This window comes from Melitaea cinxia, chromosome 15, assembly GCF_905220565.1.
Source record: "Melitaea cinxia chromosome 15, ilMelCinx1.1, whole genome shotgun sequence".
NCBI classification, from domain to species: domain Eukaryota; kingdom Metazoa; phylum Arthropoda; class Insecta; order Lepidoptera; family Nymphalidae; genus Melitaea; species Melitaea cinxia.
Genome location: NC_059408.1, coordinates 3,251,663 through 3,273,804, shown reverse-complemented (window position 1 = coordinate 3,273,804; position 22,142 = coordinate 3,251,663). Strand labels below are relative to the sequence as shown.

The 22,142-nt window shown below is 32.2% G+C and overlaps 1 protein-coding gene across 1 annotated transcript in view; it reads left to right on the top strand.

Moving 5' to 3' along the window:
- The first annotated feature begins 3,970 nt into the window (after positions 1-3,970).
- Positions 3,971-22,142, top strand: part of LOC123660354 (espin) — a 40,184-nt gene continuing 22,012 nt past the window's right edge. Inside the window, exons 1-6 of the mRNA XM_045595450.1 lie at positions 3,971-4,141; positions 11,154-11,336; positions 14,675-14,779; positions 16,012-16,243; positions 20,474-20,641; positions 21,285-21,426. Of these exons, the coding sequence (XP_045451406.1) occupies positions 3,971-4,141; positions 11,154-11,336; positions 14,675-14,779; positions 16,012-16,243; positions 20,474-20,641; positions 21,285-21,426 (1,001 nt within the window). The remainder of the gene's footprint in view (positions 4,142-11,153; positions 11,337-14,674; positions 14,780-16,011; positions 16,244-20,473; positions 20,642-21,284; positions 21,427-22,142) is intronic.

Genomic DNA, 22,142 nt, shown 5'->3' with positions numbered 1-22,142 from the left:
GTTGGCGGATAAATATACGAATTTTAAAAATTACATAAGTCCATTGACATGCGTCAAAGATTTCACTAGCAGATAAAAAAAATCTGAATCGACAAACGGACATTCTTTTTCAATTTTATTTTTTAATAGTGATGCACATTGAGGAAATCAAAAATGATTTAAATCCATTGACAAACGTCAAAGATGTCGCGTCAGGTAAAAAAAAAAAAAAAAAACTGTCAAATTTAGAAACGGACAATCTTTTTTCGAATTGTTTAATAGTGAAGTATCGAGGAGGAAAGTTTGAGATGTAGTCGAGAGAGTGTTTTATTACCGGACATTGACATTTCTATTGCTTATTAAGTAAGCTTTGCAACATTCGCGTGTTCGCAGTCGTTTTCGTCTTTATTTTATTCGTTTTTTATCGATCTTTTATTACTCATTGTCACAACGTTTTCAAAATAAATCATGCTATATTAAATTTCTGAAAGAAAGTTAAAGTTGTTTTATGTGTTTTTGCTATTAACTTTAGTTTTTACTATTACTAATATATTTTTTAATTTTATAAATTACAAAAATAGATGTATATTTTTTATTTGCACTTACTGTGTATTATACTTAAATGTTACTAATAAGAAATAAATGTTTTACAGTTTGTAGTTTTTACATAATTCTTAACTTGTTTCTCTTAGTAGGTAAGTTTTAATAGTCTTTTTTAATATTGTTTATTTATCCGGGTTTTTTTTACTATACTGAGGTAAAATACGTAGGCCAATGTACTCACACTTTATAATATCATATGGTAAAAGTCTGTCTATTTGTTAGTTGTAGAAGTTTAGCTATATTTTATGGACTTTGGACTTGTTTTTTGTGCAAATAAAAAAGTAACTATTTGATGCTCATAAGTTATTTTTTTTTGTAAATACAAACGATAAATTATGTATAGATCAAATTTAGTTCATATTTAGGTTTTGAGGAGTACACAATCTTTACCAAACAGAACCTTACGGCAATGATTTCAGAGAATGCGCTTATAATAATGATTCTTAGACAATGTCGGGGTATCAGGTAGTTGGTACATAATTTTCTACATTCATACCATTAACGGGTATTTCAAACCCAAGGTTATCAGATTGCTTTCAGCGATAAAGTCGCTTATTGAACCATTCTCTGTTTGTTTGTTTTTAATCTTGTCTTGCAATAATTTCAAAAAACTGAAGAGTTTCCTTATGTTTATTTATTTTTATTAATTACAAGCTGACCCTACGAACTCCATACTACTATTTTTTTTCGTAAATTGATTTTTTGAATTATCTATTATACAAACCTTGATCTGACAATAATGAACACAAAATACCTAGTCGGACGGAAATGTTTGTACATTTGACCAATTCTTCTTTATTTTAGTAGATAAGTCCTATCTGAAGGTTTTTTCTTAGATCGTCTTTTATTAGGGGCTCTTTTGAGAGATGTTTTTTACATTCTTACAACGACTCAGAACAGTGGAGATTATAGTCACATACTCGCAGATCACTTCCGCATACTTATCATAACTCTAACGAAACAAAATATATGAGCGAAACTCTAAAATCTTGTGAGTATGTATGTGTGAGTGTGTATGTTGAGTTTTTTATATGACTAGGTCGGCAAACAAGTCTACGGCCCAAATGAAGTTAAGCGGTTGCCGACCCCAAGTACAAGAGCGTTGCCGACCCCAAACTTGACTCCCCGGGAGCTCTGGCCATCTTAATTACAACAGAAACACGATAAGTCTTCTGTAAGGTTGAGGTAGTTCCTCAGTATATATATATATGAGGGGTATAGTTTCAAAAACAGCTAAGTCCAATGTTAATGATTTTAAATAAAATGAAATAAACGTTTTCCTCCCTTCATCATAAAGTAGACTTTACAAATTTATTAAATAATAAACCAAACAATAACAATACAAGTCATAATTATTATAAAACAACGTATTTATTGTCCTAAATATAAATAAAACACTAAAAACCAATGGACTTTGCGTTTTTTGAAACTAATCTGAGGACAATGCAGGTTTTGAATTAAACTTTGATGGACATTGCTGATATTGATTATACTATTTTAGTATAGTGCAACTTCTATAAATAGTTTGATACTTAACGATTTTTTTTTTTAAATTACATAAGTATCTATAAATTACATGAATATGAAGGGGCAATTGGCATGTTCAAATTGATATTAATAAAAATATTAAGTATGATGTAATTTATTGTTAAACAAAAACTTTTACTAATTTATCAATTTAAATTTTATAAAAAAAAACAATAGAACGTCAAGCGATTTTCTTTGGAAATAAGTAATAAAGGATCTAAAAAGGAAATATCTGTATTGCGATTATTTAATCAAATTCGAACATCAGGTAGATCAAAATTTTCTTGACAAGATGCTTCTTCGTCTTCTTTTTCATGTAGTTCGCATCTTCCGCTATCTATATTTTGAGGTATGAGCTTATCATAATAGGACAATGTGGGTAATTCTCTCCATGCATCACCAAAATGTGATGTCAACAGCTTATTCACGTCTTTGATTTTTACTGTTTTTATACGTCCTATATTGGGTATACCTACTCAGAGGAGTAATATCAGCCGCTTTTTTACCTTTTTTGCAAACACTTCTATAAACTCCTGTGTCAATTGAATATCATATCAAAAATTGACCGCTCCAGCGGGGATCAAACCCGCGTCTCCGACAGACCTTGTCGGCGCTCTAGCCAATTTAACTATGGAACGATGTACCCGCTAGATCAAAATTTTTGATATGATGATTTTTATTTTCGGTTTAAGCGAACTGTGCGCTGTGAATATATAATTTTCTTTAGGCGTAACTGAATAAAAAACAAACACACTTTCGTATTTATAATATTGGTTATGACGATAGCTAAAAAATACTAGTACCAACTAAAATTATAAATACATAATTTTTTTTTTTTGGTATAGGAGGGCAAACGAGCAGTCGAAGCCTTTTGGTGACTATCGATGCCCATAAACATCAACACAACCAGAGGTTATGTAAATACGTTGCCTACCTTCACTCCTCCTCTTCTAATAGGTCACCGGAAACTCACAAACCGTACGAAACGCGACAGCATAGCTGTCACTTTACGCCGGTATTATGTGAGCGAGAAGTACTACCCCGGTCGTGCAAGCCCAATTCGGCTGCAAAGCAGCATTGTACTACTTCTTACATATAATTACATACATACACATACATATTAAAAATATCTAGATTTAATTAAAAATAAAATATATATAAACAATAATTTTAGGTATAATAATATTTCCCAGGGTTAAAGGATCAAAATTAGTAAATGAAACTAAACTAACCGTCCAATTTCTCCAAATTTCATTTCCATTTTGTGGGATCTCTGATTCGTTTTCTAGATTTGTTATTATCGACAACTATTGGCGAGTTATCCATAATTAACAATTGAATAGTCTAACAACAAAATACAATTATTTACTATTTCTAAAAGTTGTTTTATTGGGTACAAAAGTCACACCGTATTACTCTCTGCGTTTGCACCCCCATACTGTTTAGGCATATCACGCCGGCCTCTCATTGGCCGAATGGACAATGCTGTTTTTGATTTAACCGCATTAGGACATTGCTGTTTTTGTTGCATTCTTCATTCTTTGACCTCTAATTTCTATTGGATAAAGCTGATGTTGCTTTGATCGGTAAGAACGAATTAGTAGTAAAAGATATGAAGTTAGTATATGTATAAAAATGTGGCTACTCTAAAAAAATGGACTTTGCAGTTTTTGATACTAAACCCCTCATATACACACACACACACACACACGCACATATATATATATATATATATATATATATATATATATATATATATATATATATATATATTAGATACATCTAGCTCTGCCCTACCTCAATAAAATATGTGTGTGTATGGAAACTAATTAAAATATTTTTTGACAGTGCAAACACGGCAATGGACAATGATGTCACGCCAGTGTACCTGGCAGCACAGGAGGGTCACCTCGCTGTACTGAAGTACCTCGTGCTGGAGGCTGGAGGTCGGCTGGACGCTCGAGCCAGAGACGGCATGCTGCCCATACACGCGGCTGCGCAGACTGGATGTTTGGACTGCGTTAAGTGGATGGTGAGTGATTTGCTAGTATTATTAAAATTTATTTTAATGTTATTAACAAAATAAATACTGCGCCTGTTAATAGGGTCATACTGGATATAATTAGGTTTTTTTTTATTATTATTTGAAAATGAGATTTATTGAAGTTAAACTTCTTTAGACGCATGAGGGTAATATTTTTACGGATGAAACGACAACGTATTGATGAAACGGCAACGTTCTGATGAAACGGCAACGTTTTGATGAAACGGCAACGTTTTGATGAAACGGCAACGTTTTGATGAAACGGCAACGTTTTGATGAAACGGCAACGTTTTTGTCGATGGCGCTGGAACGGAAATCTAGAGCTTTAGATTTGTATAAATATAAACGAGACTTAAAAATTAGTTTGTTAAAGAAGTTTCACTTTTGACATGTGTACTTTGTACGGACGCACTTTTTTTGTTCGGTATATGTATTTGTTGAGCCCTTTCAGTTTCAGTCTTTTGATGAGTCTTGAGTGAGTCTGAGAGACTATTATTTTGTAGGTAATAAACATTTCTTACGCAATGCTGAATGCCGATACGAAATTATTAAACACCATGTCCAACTTTTCTTTGCACTGCCCTATATATGTAATACTATTTGAAAATAAGTAAAAAAAGCTCTTTGTCTCGTCTTACTAAACAGTATTTAATTTTAAATTGACATAAAATGTAGCAAAATAACATTTTATATGATTGACGCCCACGTTGTATTCGAAGAATGTGAAAGTTGGATGTAATTTACTGTGTCAGATAGATGCGGATTATGACTTGAATAATAATTGCATATTCTAGCAAAAAGGCCAGGATGAATGCTAGGAAGAAGACAAAGATAATGTAATATTAGATTGCGGGGAAAGATCATGGTGTCACCTTATATAACCAATATTGGAGTAAGTAATAAAGTGTAATTTACATACGTAACTTCTGCGTAGATGCAAATTAATGGTATTAATTTATTAAAATACTTCATTTTATAGTGAACTTAAGCAATTACGAATGTTGGAGGGTTATAGCTATTGGGTTTACAACCAGTCAAGGAAGTACTAGAACAATATACGTAGTAATATTATTGTTTATTTTTTATATTTTTTATTGAATAAGAAACTAAATTTCATTAATAATTTCAGAGTAAAAACATATGTAACTAAATAGTAAAATATAAGAAAATGTCATTTAAATCAATTAAAACAAAATTAATTATTATTTAATTATAATATTTAGTGTGATAGATAATAACATACAAAAAAACCGTATAAAATTATTAAAGAATAATTAATCGTGAAATATGATCAATATTGTTGATTTCATCTATATATATATATATATATATATATATATATATATATATATAAATATATATATATAAATTAATGTTTGTCTGTATGCCCTTTATAGAATCTTAAACTATGCATTTAATCATTTCATGATCTTCAGCAAAGTGTTGTGCATGAGCCAACAAAGTTTTCTGAGTTGGTACGACCAAAAAAAAGCATAGCAACGCACGCAGGGTACAGCAAGTTCTTAATAAATATTATTTTAGTAAAAGATAAGTTACAAAAGTCTCACCAATTCAAAAATAGTTTCACAATCTGATTTATAATACCACTGCAGTATTGCACAAATTGAAACCGAGATTAAATCTAATAGATGCTGATCGAGACGCGAGATGTATTATTTAGTAAATACTCATACATTAGTAGCATTTGAACGTGGTAATAAAACGTAGATATGAATTATAGGTTACTTAGTCTGATCTACTTTGCTATTATCTTACTAGTGTTACGTACTAGGAATGTAATAAGTAAATATTAAATCAAGGCAAAATTATATTTGGTTACAGCTGTTTTAACTCGGTCAATATATTTCGTCACATGTTGTTGTTTGTTATAAAAAAATATTTCTAAAAAAATGTAGTATTTTATTATTCATAATGTAACAAAATGCGCATAAATTATTGTAATTTCAAGTGAGTGATGCACAAATTAAAAATACATTGAAAAAAAAAACAACATAACAACGAAGTAATAAACTAGCAATCTTATTGCTGAATAGTCTAAAATATCTAAAACTATTAAGTGAATGAAAGTATAGCAAAAGGTGAAAGACATAGACGCAAGAGCACAGAATAATTAAATACTTCTACTCTAGTTTACTGACTATCTCGTCGCTTATATTCAAACATTTTTATTCAACTGAGTTTTTCAACTGAGTTTTTACCCTATTATCTATTTTTAGAAGATCACTTAAATATTCAGTCCAGGCTGTTATTCAGTCAGTCAGAAGGTTAAGGCTAAAAATATATGAGCAAATATTAAAAATACGTCCATTTTCACCATTTTTCATGCATATACTAATTTATTTTAAATATTCTTCTTAATATATAAATTCAATAAATTCTTATTATATTCATGGTCAACTATCAGTGCTAAATATTGAGAACATGCCTCGACCCGAAGACCTTTTGGCGTTTTGAGATTATGGTCACATGCTGATGATGATCGGTCATTTACTAATGTTATCATTTCAATGACAATTTATAAATAAAATCAGACCAATTCTTCGTTTAGTGGCTTTAGATGTACGAAATAATTTGTTTCGTAATTATCGTGTGAGAAAACTAAAAACAATATACTAATTGTTTTATTATTGTTTGAAATAATATAACACATTATTAGTATCACATTTAGTGATGACAAATGATAGGATGGAAAAGAAAAAAATAAACTAAACGGTACTATTAAAAAAAAAAAACTTGTTGGCGTTGTCATGTTTGACATTTGAGTTTCATTCAAATATTTTAAAGTAAAACTGTCTCTCTACTTTGTATAAATAATACGATTCGTTACGCTTAAGCCTGTCATTTCTTACTGCTGGGCATAGGCCTCTTTCCTCGTGTAGGAGAAGTATCAGAACTTAATCCACCACGCTCCTCCAATGCCGGTAGGCGCAAAAGATAATTAACGTTAATCAAATAGATAAAAAAAAACAAACCGGATAATATTTATTTTAAAATAAAATTACAAAAATTGAAAGATTACGACGCAATAGGATTTAAAAGTTTATCCTAACAATTTCCTAAACAGATAAAATTGTTATTACGTACAAATAAAGATTGTCTAATTTCCTTCCTGCTTCAAGTGTTACACATATTATTTAATATTTGCTCTACAAAAACTTGAATTCAGATTACTTATTTCCATATGTTATATAAGCTGCATAATTATATTTTTTAGTAACGAACTAACGACAAAACACATTTGTTATGTAAATGTTACTGGAAAGAGAAAATTTTCTAATTAGAGTTCAATAACTCTACGATCAATCACAGACCGGTAAAACGTTTAAAGCGCACGCGTAGATATTGATACTGTGATTTATTTAATGACTAAGCAATTAATTTGAAGACTGACTTTTCGTTACGCTACATATTTTTTTATTGAAATTTTATTTTTTCAATTGTATTTGTGTTCTTCTGTATCAATAAGCTAACAGGGCTCAGTTTAGGAAAGTGTTGAGAAATATTACCTAAAATAAGTCTTCTTAGAAGGATTGTTACGCCACATAAGGTTATAATTATAATGACCGAGTCAGTCCTCTCGTGACCATGGTTGCTGTAAAGTATCCGAATCGTCGGGCATGTAAAAACTTAATAAACCGCGATAAAATCCGAAAAAATCGTTTCATTATAATGAGTGAATATCCCGTAACAATAGAAAACAATATTTAATATATAGTCGTGCAGTTTTTTTTTCGTTTCCAAAATGTGATTGTATTTATTTAAATTAAATTTTTCATATGAAATCATCTCACTGTAGGGTTAAAAAGGGTCAAATTCTAATATAGATTTGTTATTTTTTTTTTTAATTAAACATTACATGACATTAAAAAAGATTTGTAATTCAAATATGTTCTTGCTAAAATACCAAATATACTTACAACTTAGATCCCGTTGTAATTTGCACATTGCTGTTAACTACGTCCAGTGCATCACATTTTTGGTTTATACTCATACTGATTCTTCTTAAATGAACTGTTTTCATAGTGAGATTAATAAATAACGTTGACTTTCTATGCTTCAATAATTTGTATGAGAGATTTCCTCATTTCTATTCCAATTATCGTTTCATAAGTGTTCGATCTATGTCATTCGTTTTCATATAATATTACACAGGAAATCTTCAGGCATTTTCTATTGCTAATAAAATACTTTTATATTCTTTGTAAACAACCGCTGTAGTGGTGTGAGTAGTCACCTAAAACACCGACAGTTTGAGGGTTTGATTCCCACTCGGGATGGATATTTGTATTTGTAGAAATATTTCTTTCCGACTGACCGTGTCGGCGCTCTAGCCAATTAAGCTATGGAACGATGTACCCGCCAGAGCGAAATTCTTGATATGATGATTTTTATTTTCGGTTTAAGCGATTATCGGGTTCGAATCCCGCTGGAGCGGTCAATTTTTGATATGATATTCAAAAAATGTTTAGAATCCCTAATGTGTGGGTAAAACACAAAAATAAAATCGTACATATTTCTTTCCGGTTTTGTCGTCTGCCCTTGTGGGTTTCCCCACCGTGTCCCGGAGAGCACGTTAATCCGTGTCGGTCCCGGTTGTTATCATAAATACCTGATAGCGATCGTTACTCATAGTAGGGAACATAACCTACCCACAGTGGAGCAGCGTGGTGGATTAAGTTCCAATCCTTCTCCTGAATGGAAAAAGCCTATACCCAACAGTATGCGATGCGATTCTATGTATAAATTTCCAATCTATGAGTTTATTAAATAGATAGCGAGGACTTGTACCTATAAGTTATTTTAAAAAAAGTTTCGTAAGTTTTTTAATAATTTTTATTTGTCATTACACAGTGATCGAATTAACAAACAAATTATAATTTGATTCTGTTTTTATGACGCGTGTTCTCTCTCGCGCGTATCTCTTAAAAGTTTAACATGATTAATTTATTTTGTTAATCTAGTAGAGATAGTGTAAAATTTAACGGGACAAAACCAGATGTATAAATTCTATCGGGTACATGTAAGGTGATACCCCTTATTATCGTTTCTAAACATTAAAAAATAAAAAATAAATTTAAATTTACATTATCTTTTTCCACATATATATTATATCATATTATTTATATATAAATATTTATATGACAATAATATTATAAAGCTGAACAGTTTGTTTGATTGTTTGTTTATTTAAGCGTGCTAATCTCAGGCGCTACTGGTCCGAATTAAAGAAGTTCTCTATGTTTTGGAGAGTTCATTTACCGCGGTAGGCTATAGGCTATATAATATTTTAGTTAGTGTTATCTTCAAATTAAAGCGGGTGATATGGGGGCGTATCCCCTCGTGGCATTACCTATTATATTATAATATCATACTATTTATTTATATTTCATCTTACAGCGTTATTTTAAGTGGCTTGAAGCATCAGTACCTGTCAGTGAGTTCATAAGTGTAATGTATTATTATTTTTTGCATATTTTTTTTTATATTATGATACAACTCTTACATGAATAACACTTGAGTTCTGATGGCAGGTTTCTAAAAAACAATATGCGTATATACGAAACTCGGTTACATCATATAGTTTTAAAAGTCTTGACGTTTAATATATAGTAGTTTGTTTCGAGTTTCTAGACAAATATTAAAAAGAGCAACTTTACATACCATTAGAAACTTTAAAAACAAGCCATACTGGTTTTATAATTGATAGAACAAAGGCCTATCAAGTGTCGGTCCTCCGTATTACTGTCACTGATGACTCAAAGGTTGCCTTAGTTTAGAGAGCCCTGTAGCACTATTACTGGAAATGCTCCCTTTGGTTAGGGGGCCTGGTATAACAATATAATTGTACCTATTAACAGTAAGTTGTCATTGCATATATTAGACAATAGTTTTTAACGGCAGGTTGTTGCGGTGGGAGATTTTCCATGTCAGTCTTGAGTTGTTTTCTAATTTGATAATCATAATATGCAAATTACAGAAAGCGTAATTTACATGTTATGTCTGTACGATTATTTCACTTAAAATTACATATCATTTGCTTCGTGATTTCAATTCTTAAGTTTTATGTAACATTGTGTTAATTTATTGTTAAGAGTAATTTATATTTCCTTTTCTGATTACGTTTTTGGACGTCAAACGTTTTTTTTTTATAATTTTTTGAAAGTAGTATTTAGGGTAATGGCGAAATATGTTTTGAGTAATGTATCAGTAGGTTCATTCGTAATAAAAAAATATATTACAAAATTGTTAGTGACGAAAAGTTTGTAATAATTATTGTAAATACTTCGAATTACATTAATTTCATATTTCAGGTTAGATATATATAATTTATATTAGTTATTATTATAGTCCCTGCGGTCACCAACCCGCCTGTCCAGCGTGATGACTATGGGCAAAACACATGAGTTCACGTAATTTTTACCGTTAACTTGTGGAGGCCTATGTCCAGCAAAGGACTGTATAGGCTGTAATGATGATAGTATACACGGAACTCGAGCCAGATCCTTCGCAAATTAAAATTTTAAACAAATCTCATTCTGTAAATTGAAAAAATTATGCTTAAATACTAATCGTACTTTCGTACGTTTATTCTATAAAATTTGTTATTAATACCTTTTACAGACAACTTTGAGAATAAGTATCTATATTTTCATGCAGCACAACGCCATTGCAAACTTACAACACAGTTTCCGCTTAAAAAGCATAAAATAAAACTAGTAATTAAAAAAAAAAAAAAAACAATTACAAAAGAGGTAAATAATCCCTACTATTCCTACTAAGATCATAAATGTGAATGTAAGTTTGTTTGTTACGCTTTCACGCGGAAACTCCGATCATCATGAAACTTTGTATACATATTCTTGGAGGTATTAAAAGTAACATAGGATACTTTATTATAAAAAAATGAAATGCGATCGAAGCCGTGGGTCAAAGCTTGTTAAAAATAAAAATAACTAAAAATATATTTATTTATTTCTAGATTGTTGACCGTGGTGTAGATCCGAACGCTAGAGATGGCGACGGAGCAACGCCACTGCACTTCGCAGCATCACGTGGTCATCTGTCAACAGTACGCTGGCTTTTACGTCACGGTGCCCGACTGCATTTGGACAGACACGGCAAGAGCCCCATAAACGACGCCGCTGAGAACCATCATTTAGAAGTAAGTTTTTTTTGTTTTTTAATTATTTTTATCACACCCTTTATTAGGATAAAGAAAAGAAGTAAGGTCTTTTTCTTGTACAAATATTTATGTAAGAGGTTTTTTTTTTTCGAAAAATAGAGAAACAAATATCGTGTCAAAGTTATTTAAGAAGTATCGATACGATTACAGTGATGATATTCTATCGAAAATGTTAAATTATAAGTTTGTTTTTCTTTTTGCTTTGTTCCGGTAATATGATGCCGTACGTAGTAGGTATTTGTTTATGTATATAACTAGCCGACCCATGCCACTTTGTTGGACGGTAATTAATTAATAATTTTTGTGATGCAAATATCATCTCGCTCGTATTTCTCCGACTTGATTTACATATATTATTATTTTTCAATGAATTTTGTGTTCAATAAAATTAAAATATAGACTATATCATTCCCGAATAGTGTAGCTTTCTGTTAGTGAAAGAATTTTCACGATCGGATTAGTATTTGCGAAGATTATCTACAAACAAACAAAGTTAGAAACTTTACCTCTTTATAATATTAGTATAGAATTACGTGTATGTATTCATTTGTATCATACATTATCTCAACACCGAGTAAATTTTACAGATGTCTCAAACATTTGAAAGTTTTTTACTCTTTCTCTTCTGAGATAATGAAAGGTTGACAATATGAAATTAATTTTAAAATGTAGCTATAATTTGGTGACATTTATAGGACATATCAAAATCCCATGTATGGCATTACTTTCGTTATGTCAACGAAAACAATAGATTTGAGTGGAAAGTGTATCACTTAATGACGTTGTAGTTATTTGAATAATTGCGAATGCGCACTGGAGTAGTTTCACTTTCGCTCAATGATAGGCCCTTTTTGTGAATAATTTCAATTCATTCCGAAATGATTGTCTTAAAATGAAAGTAAAGATATCGTTAAAATTATTACTTTAAAAGTAACTGACTTTTATTTTAATACGAATACATAGATTTATGTTTCACATTAATAATTTCAGTTTTTTTATATTATTGTTAGGATATAGCATTATAAAATTATGATCGACCGGTGCATAATTATACCATATTAATATTCGAAATAATAATCGACAGGTGTGTATAGAATAAAATTAATAAAAAAAAATCCTTTAAAAAATATTAATCTACCTTTTATAAACGAATATTAATAACCAGATTTCGTGCCGATAGCGTTTATTTTTACGTTTCTTGCTAAGGCATTGAGATTTTGAACGCGATTTCTAATATTTTCTAAATGGTATTGTTATGGCGTTTTATGTTAAATTATCAAGGCCCATAAAATGAGTAATCGATTACGATTAAGTACAAATTTTTACAACTTCTGCAATTTTATCTTGACTATTAATTTCATTACTCTTTTATTATTGATTACCAATTTGTCTATATGCTAATAACGCTTACTATCGTCTTACACGTAAGTTAAATAAGAGAACAGGAAAGCAGCATTCAGAAGTGCTCTCATTCAAACTTATTTTTTTAAATACAAATAGGTTGGCAAACAAGCGTACGGCTCACCTGGTGGTAAGTGATTACCGTAGTCTATAGAGGTCTGCAACATTACAATAATCCCAAGCTCGTTGCCGACCCTGCCCCCAATCCTCCCCAGGGGATCCGGTCACCTTAGTCACCACAGGAATACATTACTGCTTGAAAGCAGTATTATTTAGCTGTGATTTTCTGTAAGGTCGAGGTACTTCCCCAGTCTAACTGCTCCAGATTTTGAGCGGGATGTTTCCTGCTGTGCCCTAACCTCAATTCAATCCTCATTCCTCATACCTCAGTTCAATTATTTATAGAACTATCATCGCTGATTAAAAAAAAAAAACCAAAACAAAGTCAGTTCAAAACCGCGTGAGTCATTTTTGGCGCTTAAATTGCCATTGTAATAAGTACTAAGTTTGTGGAAATAAATATTCAATATATTGTACAGTAATTTGAATTTACTACATATCTCTACCAAGTATTTCTGGGCAATGGCTCGTATCAATCAGGGTAATGATATTCGTTTTGCTTCATTTGATTTAAATTACCGTTGCTGAATGAGCGTTCAGTAATTAGAAAACGTTGTGTTCGATGGAATATATCTATAGCGATGTGTATTCGAAGTATTATAAACATAGTTTTATGAATTTGGTTGAATTTTTGTAGGCTCTTATGATTGACTTTTTTGCAGGAATACTCAATTTTTAATGGTTGAATAATACATTGATGATATTATTTAAATCATTACAGCCTTCACAGTCCACTACTGGACATAGGCCTCCACAAGTTTACGCCTAAAATAGCGTGAACTCATGTGTTTTGCCCATAGTCACCACGCTGGGTAGGCAGGTTGGTGACCGCAGGGCTGGCTTTGTCGCACCGAAGACGCTGCTGCCCGTCTTCGGCCTGTATATTTCAAAGCCAGCAGTTGGATGGTTATCCCGCCATCGGTCTGCTTTTCAAGTTCCAAGGTGGTAGCGGAACTATGTTATCCCTTAGTCGCCTCTTACGACACCCACGGGGGTGGCTATATTCTTTAGTACCGTAGCCACACAGTATTTAAATATTGAATACAATAGCAAGTGAAAAAATAAAGCACATTTTTTCACCTTGAGTAATTTAAACATACATATGAGTAGAATTTGTTTATCTACAAATACCTGTGAGTTATATAAAACCTGTAAGGACTGGTGAAACGCTAGCTCTGTTAAATGTGTTGCTTAAATATCTTCTACCTTGTAATATCTTTTACATATTAGTAGTTAATGAAATTTGCTTATAAAGGTTTTATGTAATACCATATATGCTATCGGATAGACGAGAGAGACTATTTCTTAATATTTCAATTTATAGACGTAAGGTCGAATTTAATATCTATTCGCTTCAGCCTGTAATATCCCACTACTGGGCATAGGCCTCTTTCCCCATGCAGGAGAAGGATCAGAGTTTAATCCACTACACTGCTCCAATGCGGGTTGGCGGATATATTCCCTAATATGAGTAACGATCGCTATCAGGTGTACATGATAACAAACGGGACCGACGGCTTAACGTGCTCTCCGAGGCACGGTGGGTAGACCCACAAGGACTGTACAAACGCACAGACTACGGCAAACACCTATATAGCCAATACAAATGTTTGTCATATGCGGGGATCGAACCCGCAACCGCTAACACAACAGGTACAATCCATGGCTGTAACCGTTGCGCCAACGCGGCGCCTCCCTTAATATCTATTAGTTTTATAAAATACGAAAATGTCTAATCTCTGTTATTCACAGAGAAATGAACTTATTAAACTAAGTGTTCCTGTATTTGTCCTCAGTGCCTGAACGTGTTGGTAGCCGCTGGAGCAGCCGGCGCAGACAATAAACAGTTGTCCACATATAAAGCTATACACTCCTGCGCATGCGTACCCGGGGAAGCTAGAGTAAGTATACACAATTTTCGTATGTGTTTTAAATACTGTTAAACTAACCTTTTAGCATTCTAATTATGCTTATATTGTTGTCGTTTTTTTTTTCAATACAAAAGTTCAAAGTTTGTTAATAGGTACTTGGATTAATTAAGAATATTTTTTATGCCACTAGTTCCGCAAACAAGCGTACGGCTCACCTGATGGTAAGAGATTACCGTAGCTTATAGACGCCTGCAACACCAGAAGCATTGCAAGCGCGTTGCCGACCCTATACCCAATCCCTCCCAGGAGCTCTGGTCACCTTACTCACTCACATTACTCAACAGGAACACAATACTGCTTGAAAACAGTATTATTTAGCTGTGGTCTTCTGTAAGGTCGAGGTACTACCCCAGTCGGGCTGCTCCATATTTTGAGCAGGAAATTCCTGCTGTGCACTACCTCAGTTATATATTACAGTTGTTTTGTAACGAGTACGCGAATTTCACTCATTATAATAAAACAACTTTTCCGGATTTTATCGCGGTTTATTACGTTTCATAAATAATATAAATGCCCGAAGTTTCGGATAGTTCACAGCAACCATGGTCACGGGAGTCAGTCCTCCCAAAAAGTTGTTTCATTTTAATTAGAAATTTGTAATTAAAAATACACGAAGGTTTTATTTGTAAAACTCAAATCTATTAGGTATCTCTCGATTAAAAAAAATATCAGTTATCGTATCAACAAGATTTTTAATAAATTTGTATTATATTTGTGTTAGATATGTATAATTTTTGGTTTAATATAACTCATCATGCCGAGTTATATAGGCTATATAGCTATATATATAGGCTATGAGATCTAGGAGAATTCGATCTGTATTTGTCGATGTTTTTGAGAAGCTTATGAGATTTTTTTCATGCTCTTCGTGTTTGCCATATAAAGGTAGATTTATTACAAGATATATGTATTAACACCGAAAAATTAATAAAAAAATCGTTTTGCAACTGACGTAGGTTTCGTAAAAGTATATATCACAGAAAAGCACCAACATTTAGAATTGTATAGCTTTTTTTTGAAGGTAATTGAAACGGTCAGAATAAAATACTTTAACAATCGATGAAGTATTAATTATTGGTTTTAATTTCTAAGTATTTAATGCAACTTTGTATTTCAGTAAATTAATTTAAAAAAAAAAATGCTAAAAGTAGTAAAATTTCGCTATTAAAGTATTTTATCAACGATTTTTTCCGCCTCCCCAGTGTGCTCTTCAAAACTGTATCAATGGGAATGGGACCCGTTCTCCATTTTACCTCCACGCCCCGGAGCGCGAGAGGCGCAACTCACACGAACGAAGGGGTTCCCTGTCGTCAACTGTGGGCTCCATCACCTCGGCGAGGTCTGGACCAGCTGATGGACTTTACGTCAATCCGATGCAGAGGACTTCGGCTACGAGCGCGACCAATCACAGCTCCTCTGGGGAGGAAAGTTCTGGTACGTTTTATATTATAATCTGATCCCTAAGTTAGGATGAAGTAAAAGGATACTTTGTTTTCATAAATAATTTTAATGCAGCGAATAAGGAGTAACTCGGTGTTTATAAAGAATTTTAATTCTCCGAAAACACGTGAGGGATAACTTCCGGATAACTCTGGTATAAACTTATAATGAATATATTCACAAAAGTGTCACTAGCCAGTGGACCCTTATTGAGTAAATATAAATAATATATACTATATAGCAATACCCGTGCGAATAATTCGCACTAAATAAGAAAAAACATACCGATCGTCAATTAATTAGTTTACAAAAAAAGCAATAGTAAATTTTTTAGGTGCTAATGTCGATAGAGCAAGAAATTATCTATAAAATTATATATAATTTATGTGGAATAATTGTGAGGTTTTTTCTAAAAATGGAAGCAAAAATCTTAACCTTAGCGTATATATAAAGATAAAAAAAGTATTATACATAAAAGTTTACTTTTACCATATAGTAATTAACCTGACTGACAATCTATAAAATCAATAGTTCAACAAATACTAAATACTTTTTGAATATATTTTTTTATATTCTTTATTGCACTTTAGAAAATATATAATCACAAGTCATTTTTACAAAGAATTTTGGCAAGGGCGAACTTATCTCTGTAAGAGATCTCTACCTGACTACCCATGGTGGTGAGAAATGATGTGAAAATGTGAAAAAGTGAAAAAAAAACTGAACAAAACGTTAAAAATAATAAAAAAGCCATATACTATATATATAATATACCTCGCTGAATACGTCCAATAACATATTTGTGAAATCATAATGCAAGTAATAAAAAAATCGGACGTCGATTAAAAAGTTATATTAAACCGAAAGTTATACATATCAATTTAAATCTTGTTGTTAATAATCAAACAAATACAACTAGAACTGACTCCCTGAATTTTTGACTATTTTCACAAGAGTCTTAAACGTAATACGCATCTAAAATTTTTATTCGTATTTTCCACTTGATTTACTTTTGTTTTCGTTTTTGCCTCTTGCCTGATTAGAAAAACATCATAATTACCGTCCACACTTAATTACAATAAAAAGCAAAAGGACGTAAAAATAGTCACAGTAACAAATTCATTATTCGCAGTTTGATCATCAAATGAAACGTCAAAATATAACAATGAACTATTCATTAGTCACTTTACGGCTTAATGTATCATATTTAAAAAAAAAAAACCGAAGTGCCGTAACCAATTACCAGACCAATAGCAACGGAAGTAATGCGTAGTGAGGTGGAAACTTCAGGAAATATGCCTATGCCATATGGTTCGTTTGTACCAGTTACGTTGTTAGGTCCGATGCAGTAGCATCAGCCTAAAAGTATGCTAATCAGATGAAAGTGAATTCGTAACGTGTTTTTATGGTGAATTTTCGAGAGAAATTTTGATTTGTAATTAAAAATAACGACATAAAAGTGATATGAAAGTGTGAAAGAAACATTTAATGTGATAAGTTTTACAGGAATTTGTATAAATTGTTAACTTATATTACGGCAAACATTATGCTGTGTTCCGGTTTAAAAAGTAAGTTAACTTAAGCATGTAACAGGCAATTTTTAAAAGAATGCACGGAATTTCTTTCAATCCGGTTGATGTTTATACTGATGGGTTTATCAATATTTTATCAAAACAAGTATTTTTTAGAAACAAGATAATGTTCTTTGATTTTCTGCCTTACTTAAAAATTAGTTAACATTAAAAATATATAGTAGGTATTTTTTTTAATATTAAAAGTTTACTGAATTTGTGAATTTTAGTATTATGGCGATGCTTGACTATGGGGTAACTAAGGCCATTTTTAGTAAACACAAAATAAAAAAATTGAAAAACGGTTTCATGTGAAAATTGTATGTGTATCTCATTAGTCTCTTACGTCAATGTAATTTTTTATTTTAAACATTTTTTTTATTAAAATATCACAGCTTCAGCTCATCTTTTCCTTGGTTTGATAAAATATTAAATATTTGTGTTTACGATTTACATAAATTTGATATTACAATAATAAATGAGTCTAAATAAAACAAATAAGTTCAATCCCTTTTAAATTCCACTCCCCTAGTCCGATTTGGTATATATCGAAAAAGGTTATCGAGATAGGTATTTCATTAAAAAAATCATAATTGCCTCTTGAGTTATTAACAAGTGTACAAAAAAAAAAATGGAACCTGGAATCTTTACATAAAAACGTCGTTTAAAATGAAACATCAAAAAAATTTAAAATTACTAGTAATTACCTAAACATTTTCGTATTCAGATTTCCCTAGAGCAAAAAAATTGGATTTCACGAGGTAGCAATCATAATAATTATATATGTTTTAATTTTTGTAATAAGAGCGGAAAGCAATTTATGGGTGCACACCCAGTTATTCGATTATAAAGAAAATCGGGATGGCGAAACATTTTGATTGCAGTAATTAGGCTTTATAATAATTGTATTTGCTCGCAAACGAAAAAATCCGACTTCTATACATCGACAAGTAATACAACGTAGGGAGATGAAAATATAATGAAGTAAATACGCGTTATCAAAGATTACTCAAATAGTTGTTATCAGATCTCGATGAAATTTAAATATAACCATACGATAAACATCAGCTTTCGATTAAATTAAAAATCATCAAAATCGGTACACCCAGTATGCGGTATAATACAACGTAGGTCGACGATAAAATAGTCAAGTGAAAACGCATTATTAGATATAACTCAAAAAGTTGTTGTTAGATCTCAAATAAATTTAAGTGGGACCAAATGACACACACCACCTTTCGATTAAAATTTTTTTTTGTCGAAATCGGTCCACCCAGTCAAAAGTTCTGAAGTAAAAAAAAATACAGTCGAATTCAGAACCTCCTTCTTTTTTGGAAGTCGGTTAATAAAGATATACAAATAAAAACAGTAAAGCCTTGCCTGCGATTGCGTTAGGCTGTTGCTGGGTTACTGTTTTAGTTACAAATCAGAAACGTCATAAAATCTATATCTTATACGTGAGTCTCAATGACAAATATATAATTCTGTATGCATAATAAATTGTTAAATAAATAAATCTTATACTGGTATATAAAATTCTCGTGTCACAATATTAGTTACCATACTCCTCCGAAACAGCTGGACCGATTTTTATGAAATTCGGTGTGCATATCGAGTAGGTCTGAGAATCAGCCAACATATATTATTCATACCCTTAAGTTATAAGGAGAGGGGGATTAATAACATACGTGGCAAAATAACGTTTGCGGGGTCAACTAGTATAATAAATCTAAAATCTCCGAAATGTGTGTGTGCGTATAGTTTCCGTTATTGTCAAGAAACCCTGAAAATTAAATACATTTTTATTTCCTTTAATATTCACGATAAAAAAAATTAGTCGAATCGAAGTTATATAATAAGACATTTTACGAAACACATTTTTTTTCACTTAATGAAAATCCGATATTGATTTAATAAGACGATTGTTATGTAAAATAAAAATTATTTTAGAATAGTTTACTAAATAATAAAACCGATGACAAGGTTTTAAAGGTAACGAGGACTTGCTTAATAGAAATGAAATGCTTCTTGTTAAGTTTAATTGCAATAAAATAACGCAATTGTGTTTATTCTCAAATAAAACAAAACCGACTTCAAATAATTACGGATAAGTATAAAAAATCGGCCAAGTGCGAGTCGGACTCGCGCACGAAGTATTCCGTACCATTGACTACTAGGTAAACAACAGTAGTGTACCTACCTACATTGAGTTTAACGTTGGGCCAAAAAAGCGGTAAATAATCACTTTTTTTGTATGAGAGCCCTCCTAAATATTTTTTATTTTAATTTTATTATTTCGGACGGACGGACGGACGGACAGACAGCGAAGTCTTAGTAATAGTGTCCCGTTTACCTTTTGGGTACGGAACCCTAAAAACTACTGGTCAGTTTTTTTTATATCACTAGGTCGGCAAACAAGCATACGGCTCACCTGATGGTAAGAGATTACCGTAGCCTATAGACGCCTGCAACACCAGAAGCATTGCAAGCGGGTTGCCGGCCCAATCCCCAACCCCCCAAGGATCTGGCTCAAATTTCCAATCGAATTGAGAACATCTTTTTTAGAAGTCAAATAAAAATAAAATAAATCGGTCGATAGACATGTTTTAATGATAATAGGACCAGCTATTAAAAGTGATGTAATTTATTACAGCATGCTCAGCATCGGAAGCGGAGACGGCCAACACCGGGGGCTGGTTCCTCCACAGCAACAACTCGAACGCCCCCGCGGCGCTGTACCAGCGCGTGCGGGACCTGTTCCACGCGCGCTCGCCCGGCCCGCGGGTGCCCGCTGAAGGTCAAGAGGCTCCTACCATGACTGGTATTGTGAACTTACAGGCAGTCTTCTGTCCCTCTACTGATCAGTATGAGATTCTTTCAATTTAAGATGCTTTAAATTGTTATCTTTTTTCGTTCTGCGGACCTTAAAACTTAATATCTGTAATGTTATAAAGAAAACCGTTTATTTAAGGAAACTATTTGAGTTTTAAGTTAATCTAATACTTACTAAATTTACGTGAATTTCACTCATTATAATGAAACAACTTTTTCGGATTTTAACGCCTCCATCAGTCCTCCATCAGTGACCATGGTTGCTGTAAAGTATCCAAAACATCAGGCATGTAAAAAACCTAATAAACCGCGATCATACATCAATTTAATTAATATTGAGGATTAAGACTTCCAATAGTACCAATATATCATTGATGGTTTTGCCAATCTCTCGAAGAATAGTCAAGATCTGAAGGATATTGATCGATTAGTTAAAGGACATGAAGACATGAATCTAAAAATACAAAAAAAACTATTTAGCTCTTCTCCATTCTACGTGATATGGACGTCATTATTGCTGCAGTTTTTAAGTTAAGAAGTCACTCCTAATGAATGAAATAATTTGAATTTCCATCGCATTGATAATTTTTTAATTGACAAATAATATATATATTTTGTTAATTTACATACAGTTAAAGCAGAAATTCACGGAACGTCAGAAGTGACTCAACCGCAACAGGAAAATTCTGACAGCGACAGCGGAGCCGAAGCGACACGTCGCGATCATCACTACGAAGACATCTACCTACCACGGGACGAGCACCAGAGGAGAAGGTACCATTTACAACCACACCATTAATTTCAATTATATTTTATTTATCAAGATGCACGAAAGAATATAAATTACAATTATCACTAATAATAAGATGTCACATAAACAAATTCGAGTTTTACTGGTCATCTGAATGTTAATGAAAACAGTTTGGAGGCGTTCATTTAGTTTGTCTTTCAGAAGCGTGCAAGTTATTGTAAAATGGTCTGAAAAAAATAACACCATATATATTCTGAAAGAAATATACACCATATTATATTAGTACTAAGCATAAAGTATGTAAACTATGAAAACATTGTGAAAGATTTTTGTTTTATATAAAAAATGGAATTTTATGTGACTGTTAATAAATTTTCGTTTTTATAATTTAACTTTGACCATAAAATAAGAAATGAAATTAAGACAACTTCGATTTAGCCTGTAATATTCATTTAGGAGAAGGATCAGAACTTAATCAACCAAGCTGCTCCAATGCGGGTTGGCGGATTTATTCCTGTCTATGATTAACGATCACTATTAGGTGTACATGATAACAACCGGGACTGACGGCTTAACGTGCTCTCCGAGGCACGGTGGGGAGACCTACAGGCACAGCACAAACACTCAGATCATGGCAAATATCTGTATAGCCAATACCAATGTTTGTCATGTGTGGGGATTGAACCCGCAACCGCCAGCGCAATAGCCACAAACCAGTGCTGTGACCATTGTGCCAACG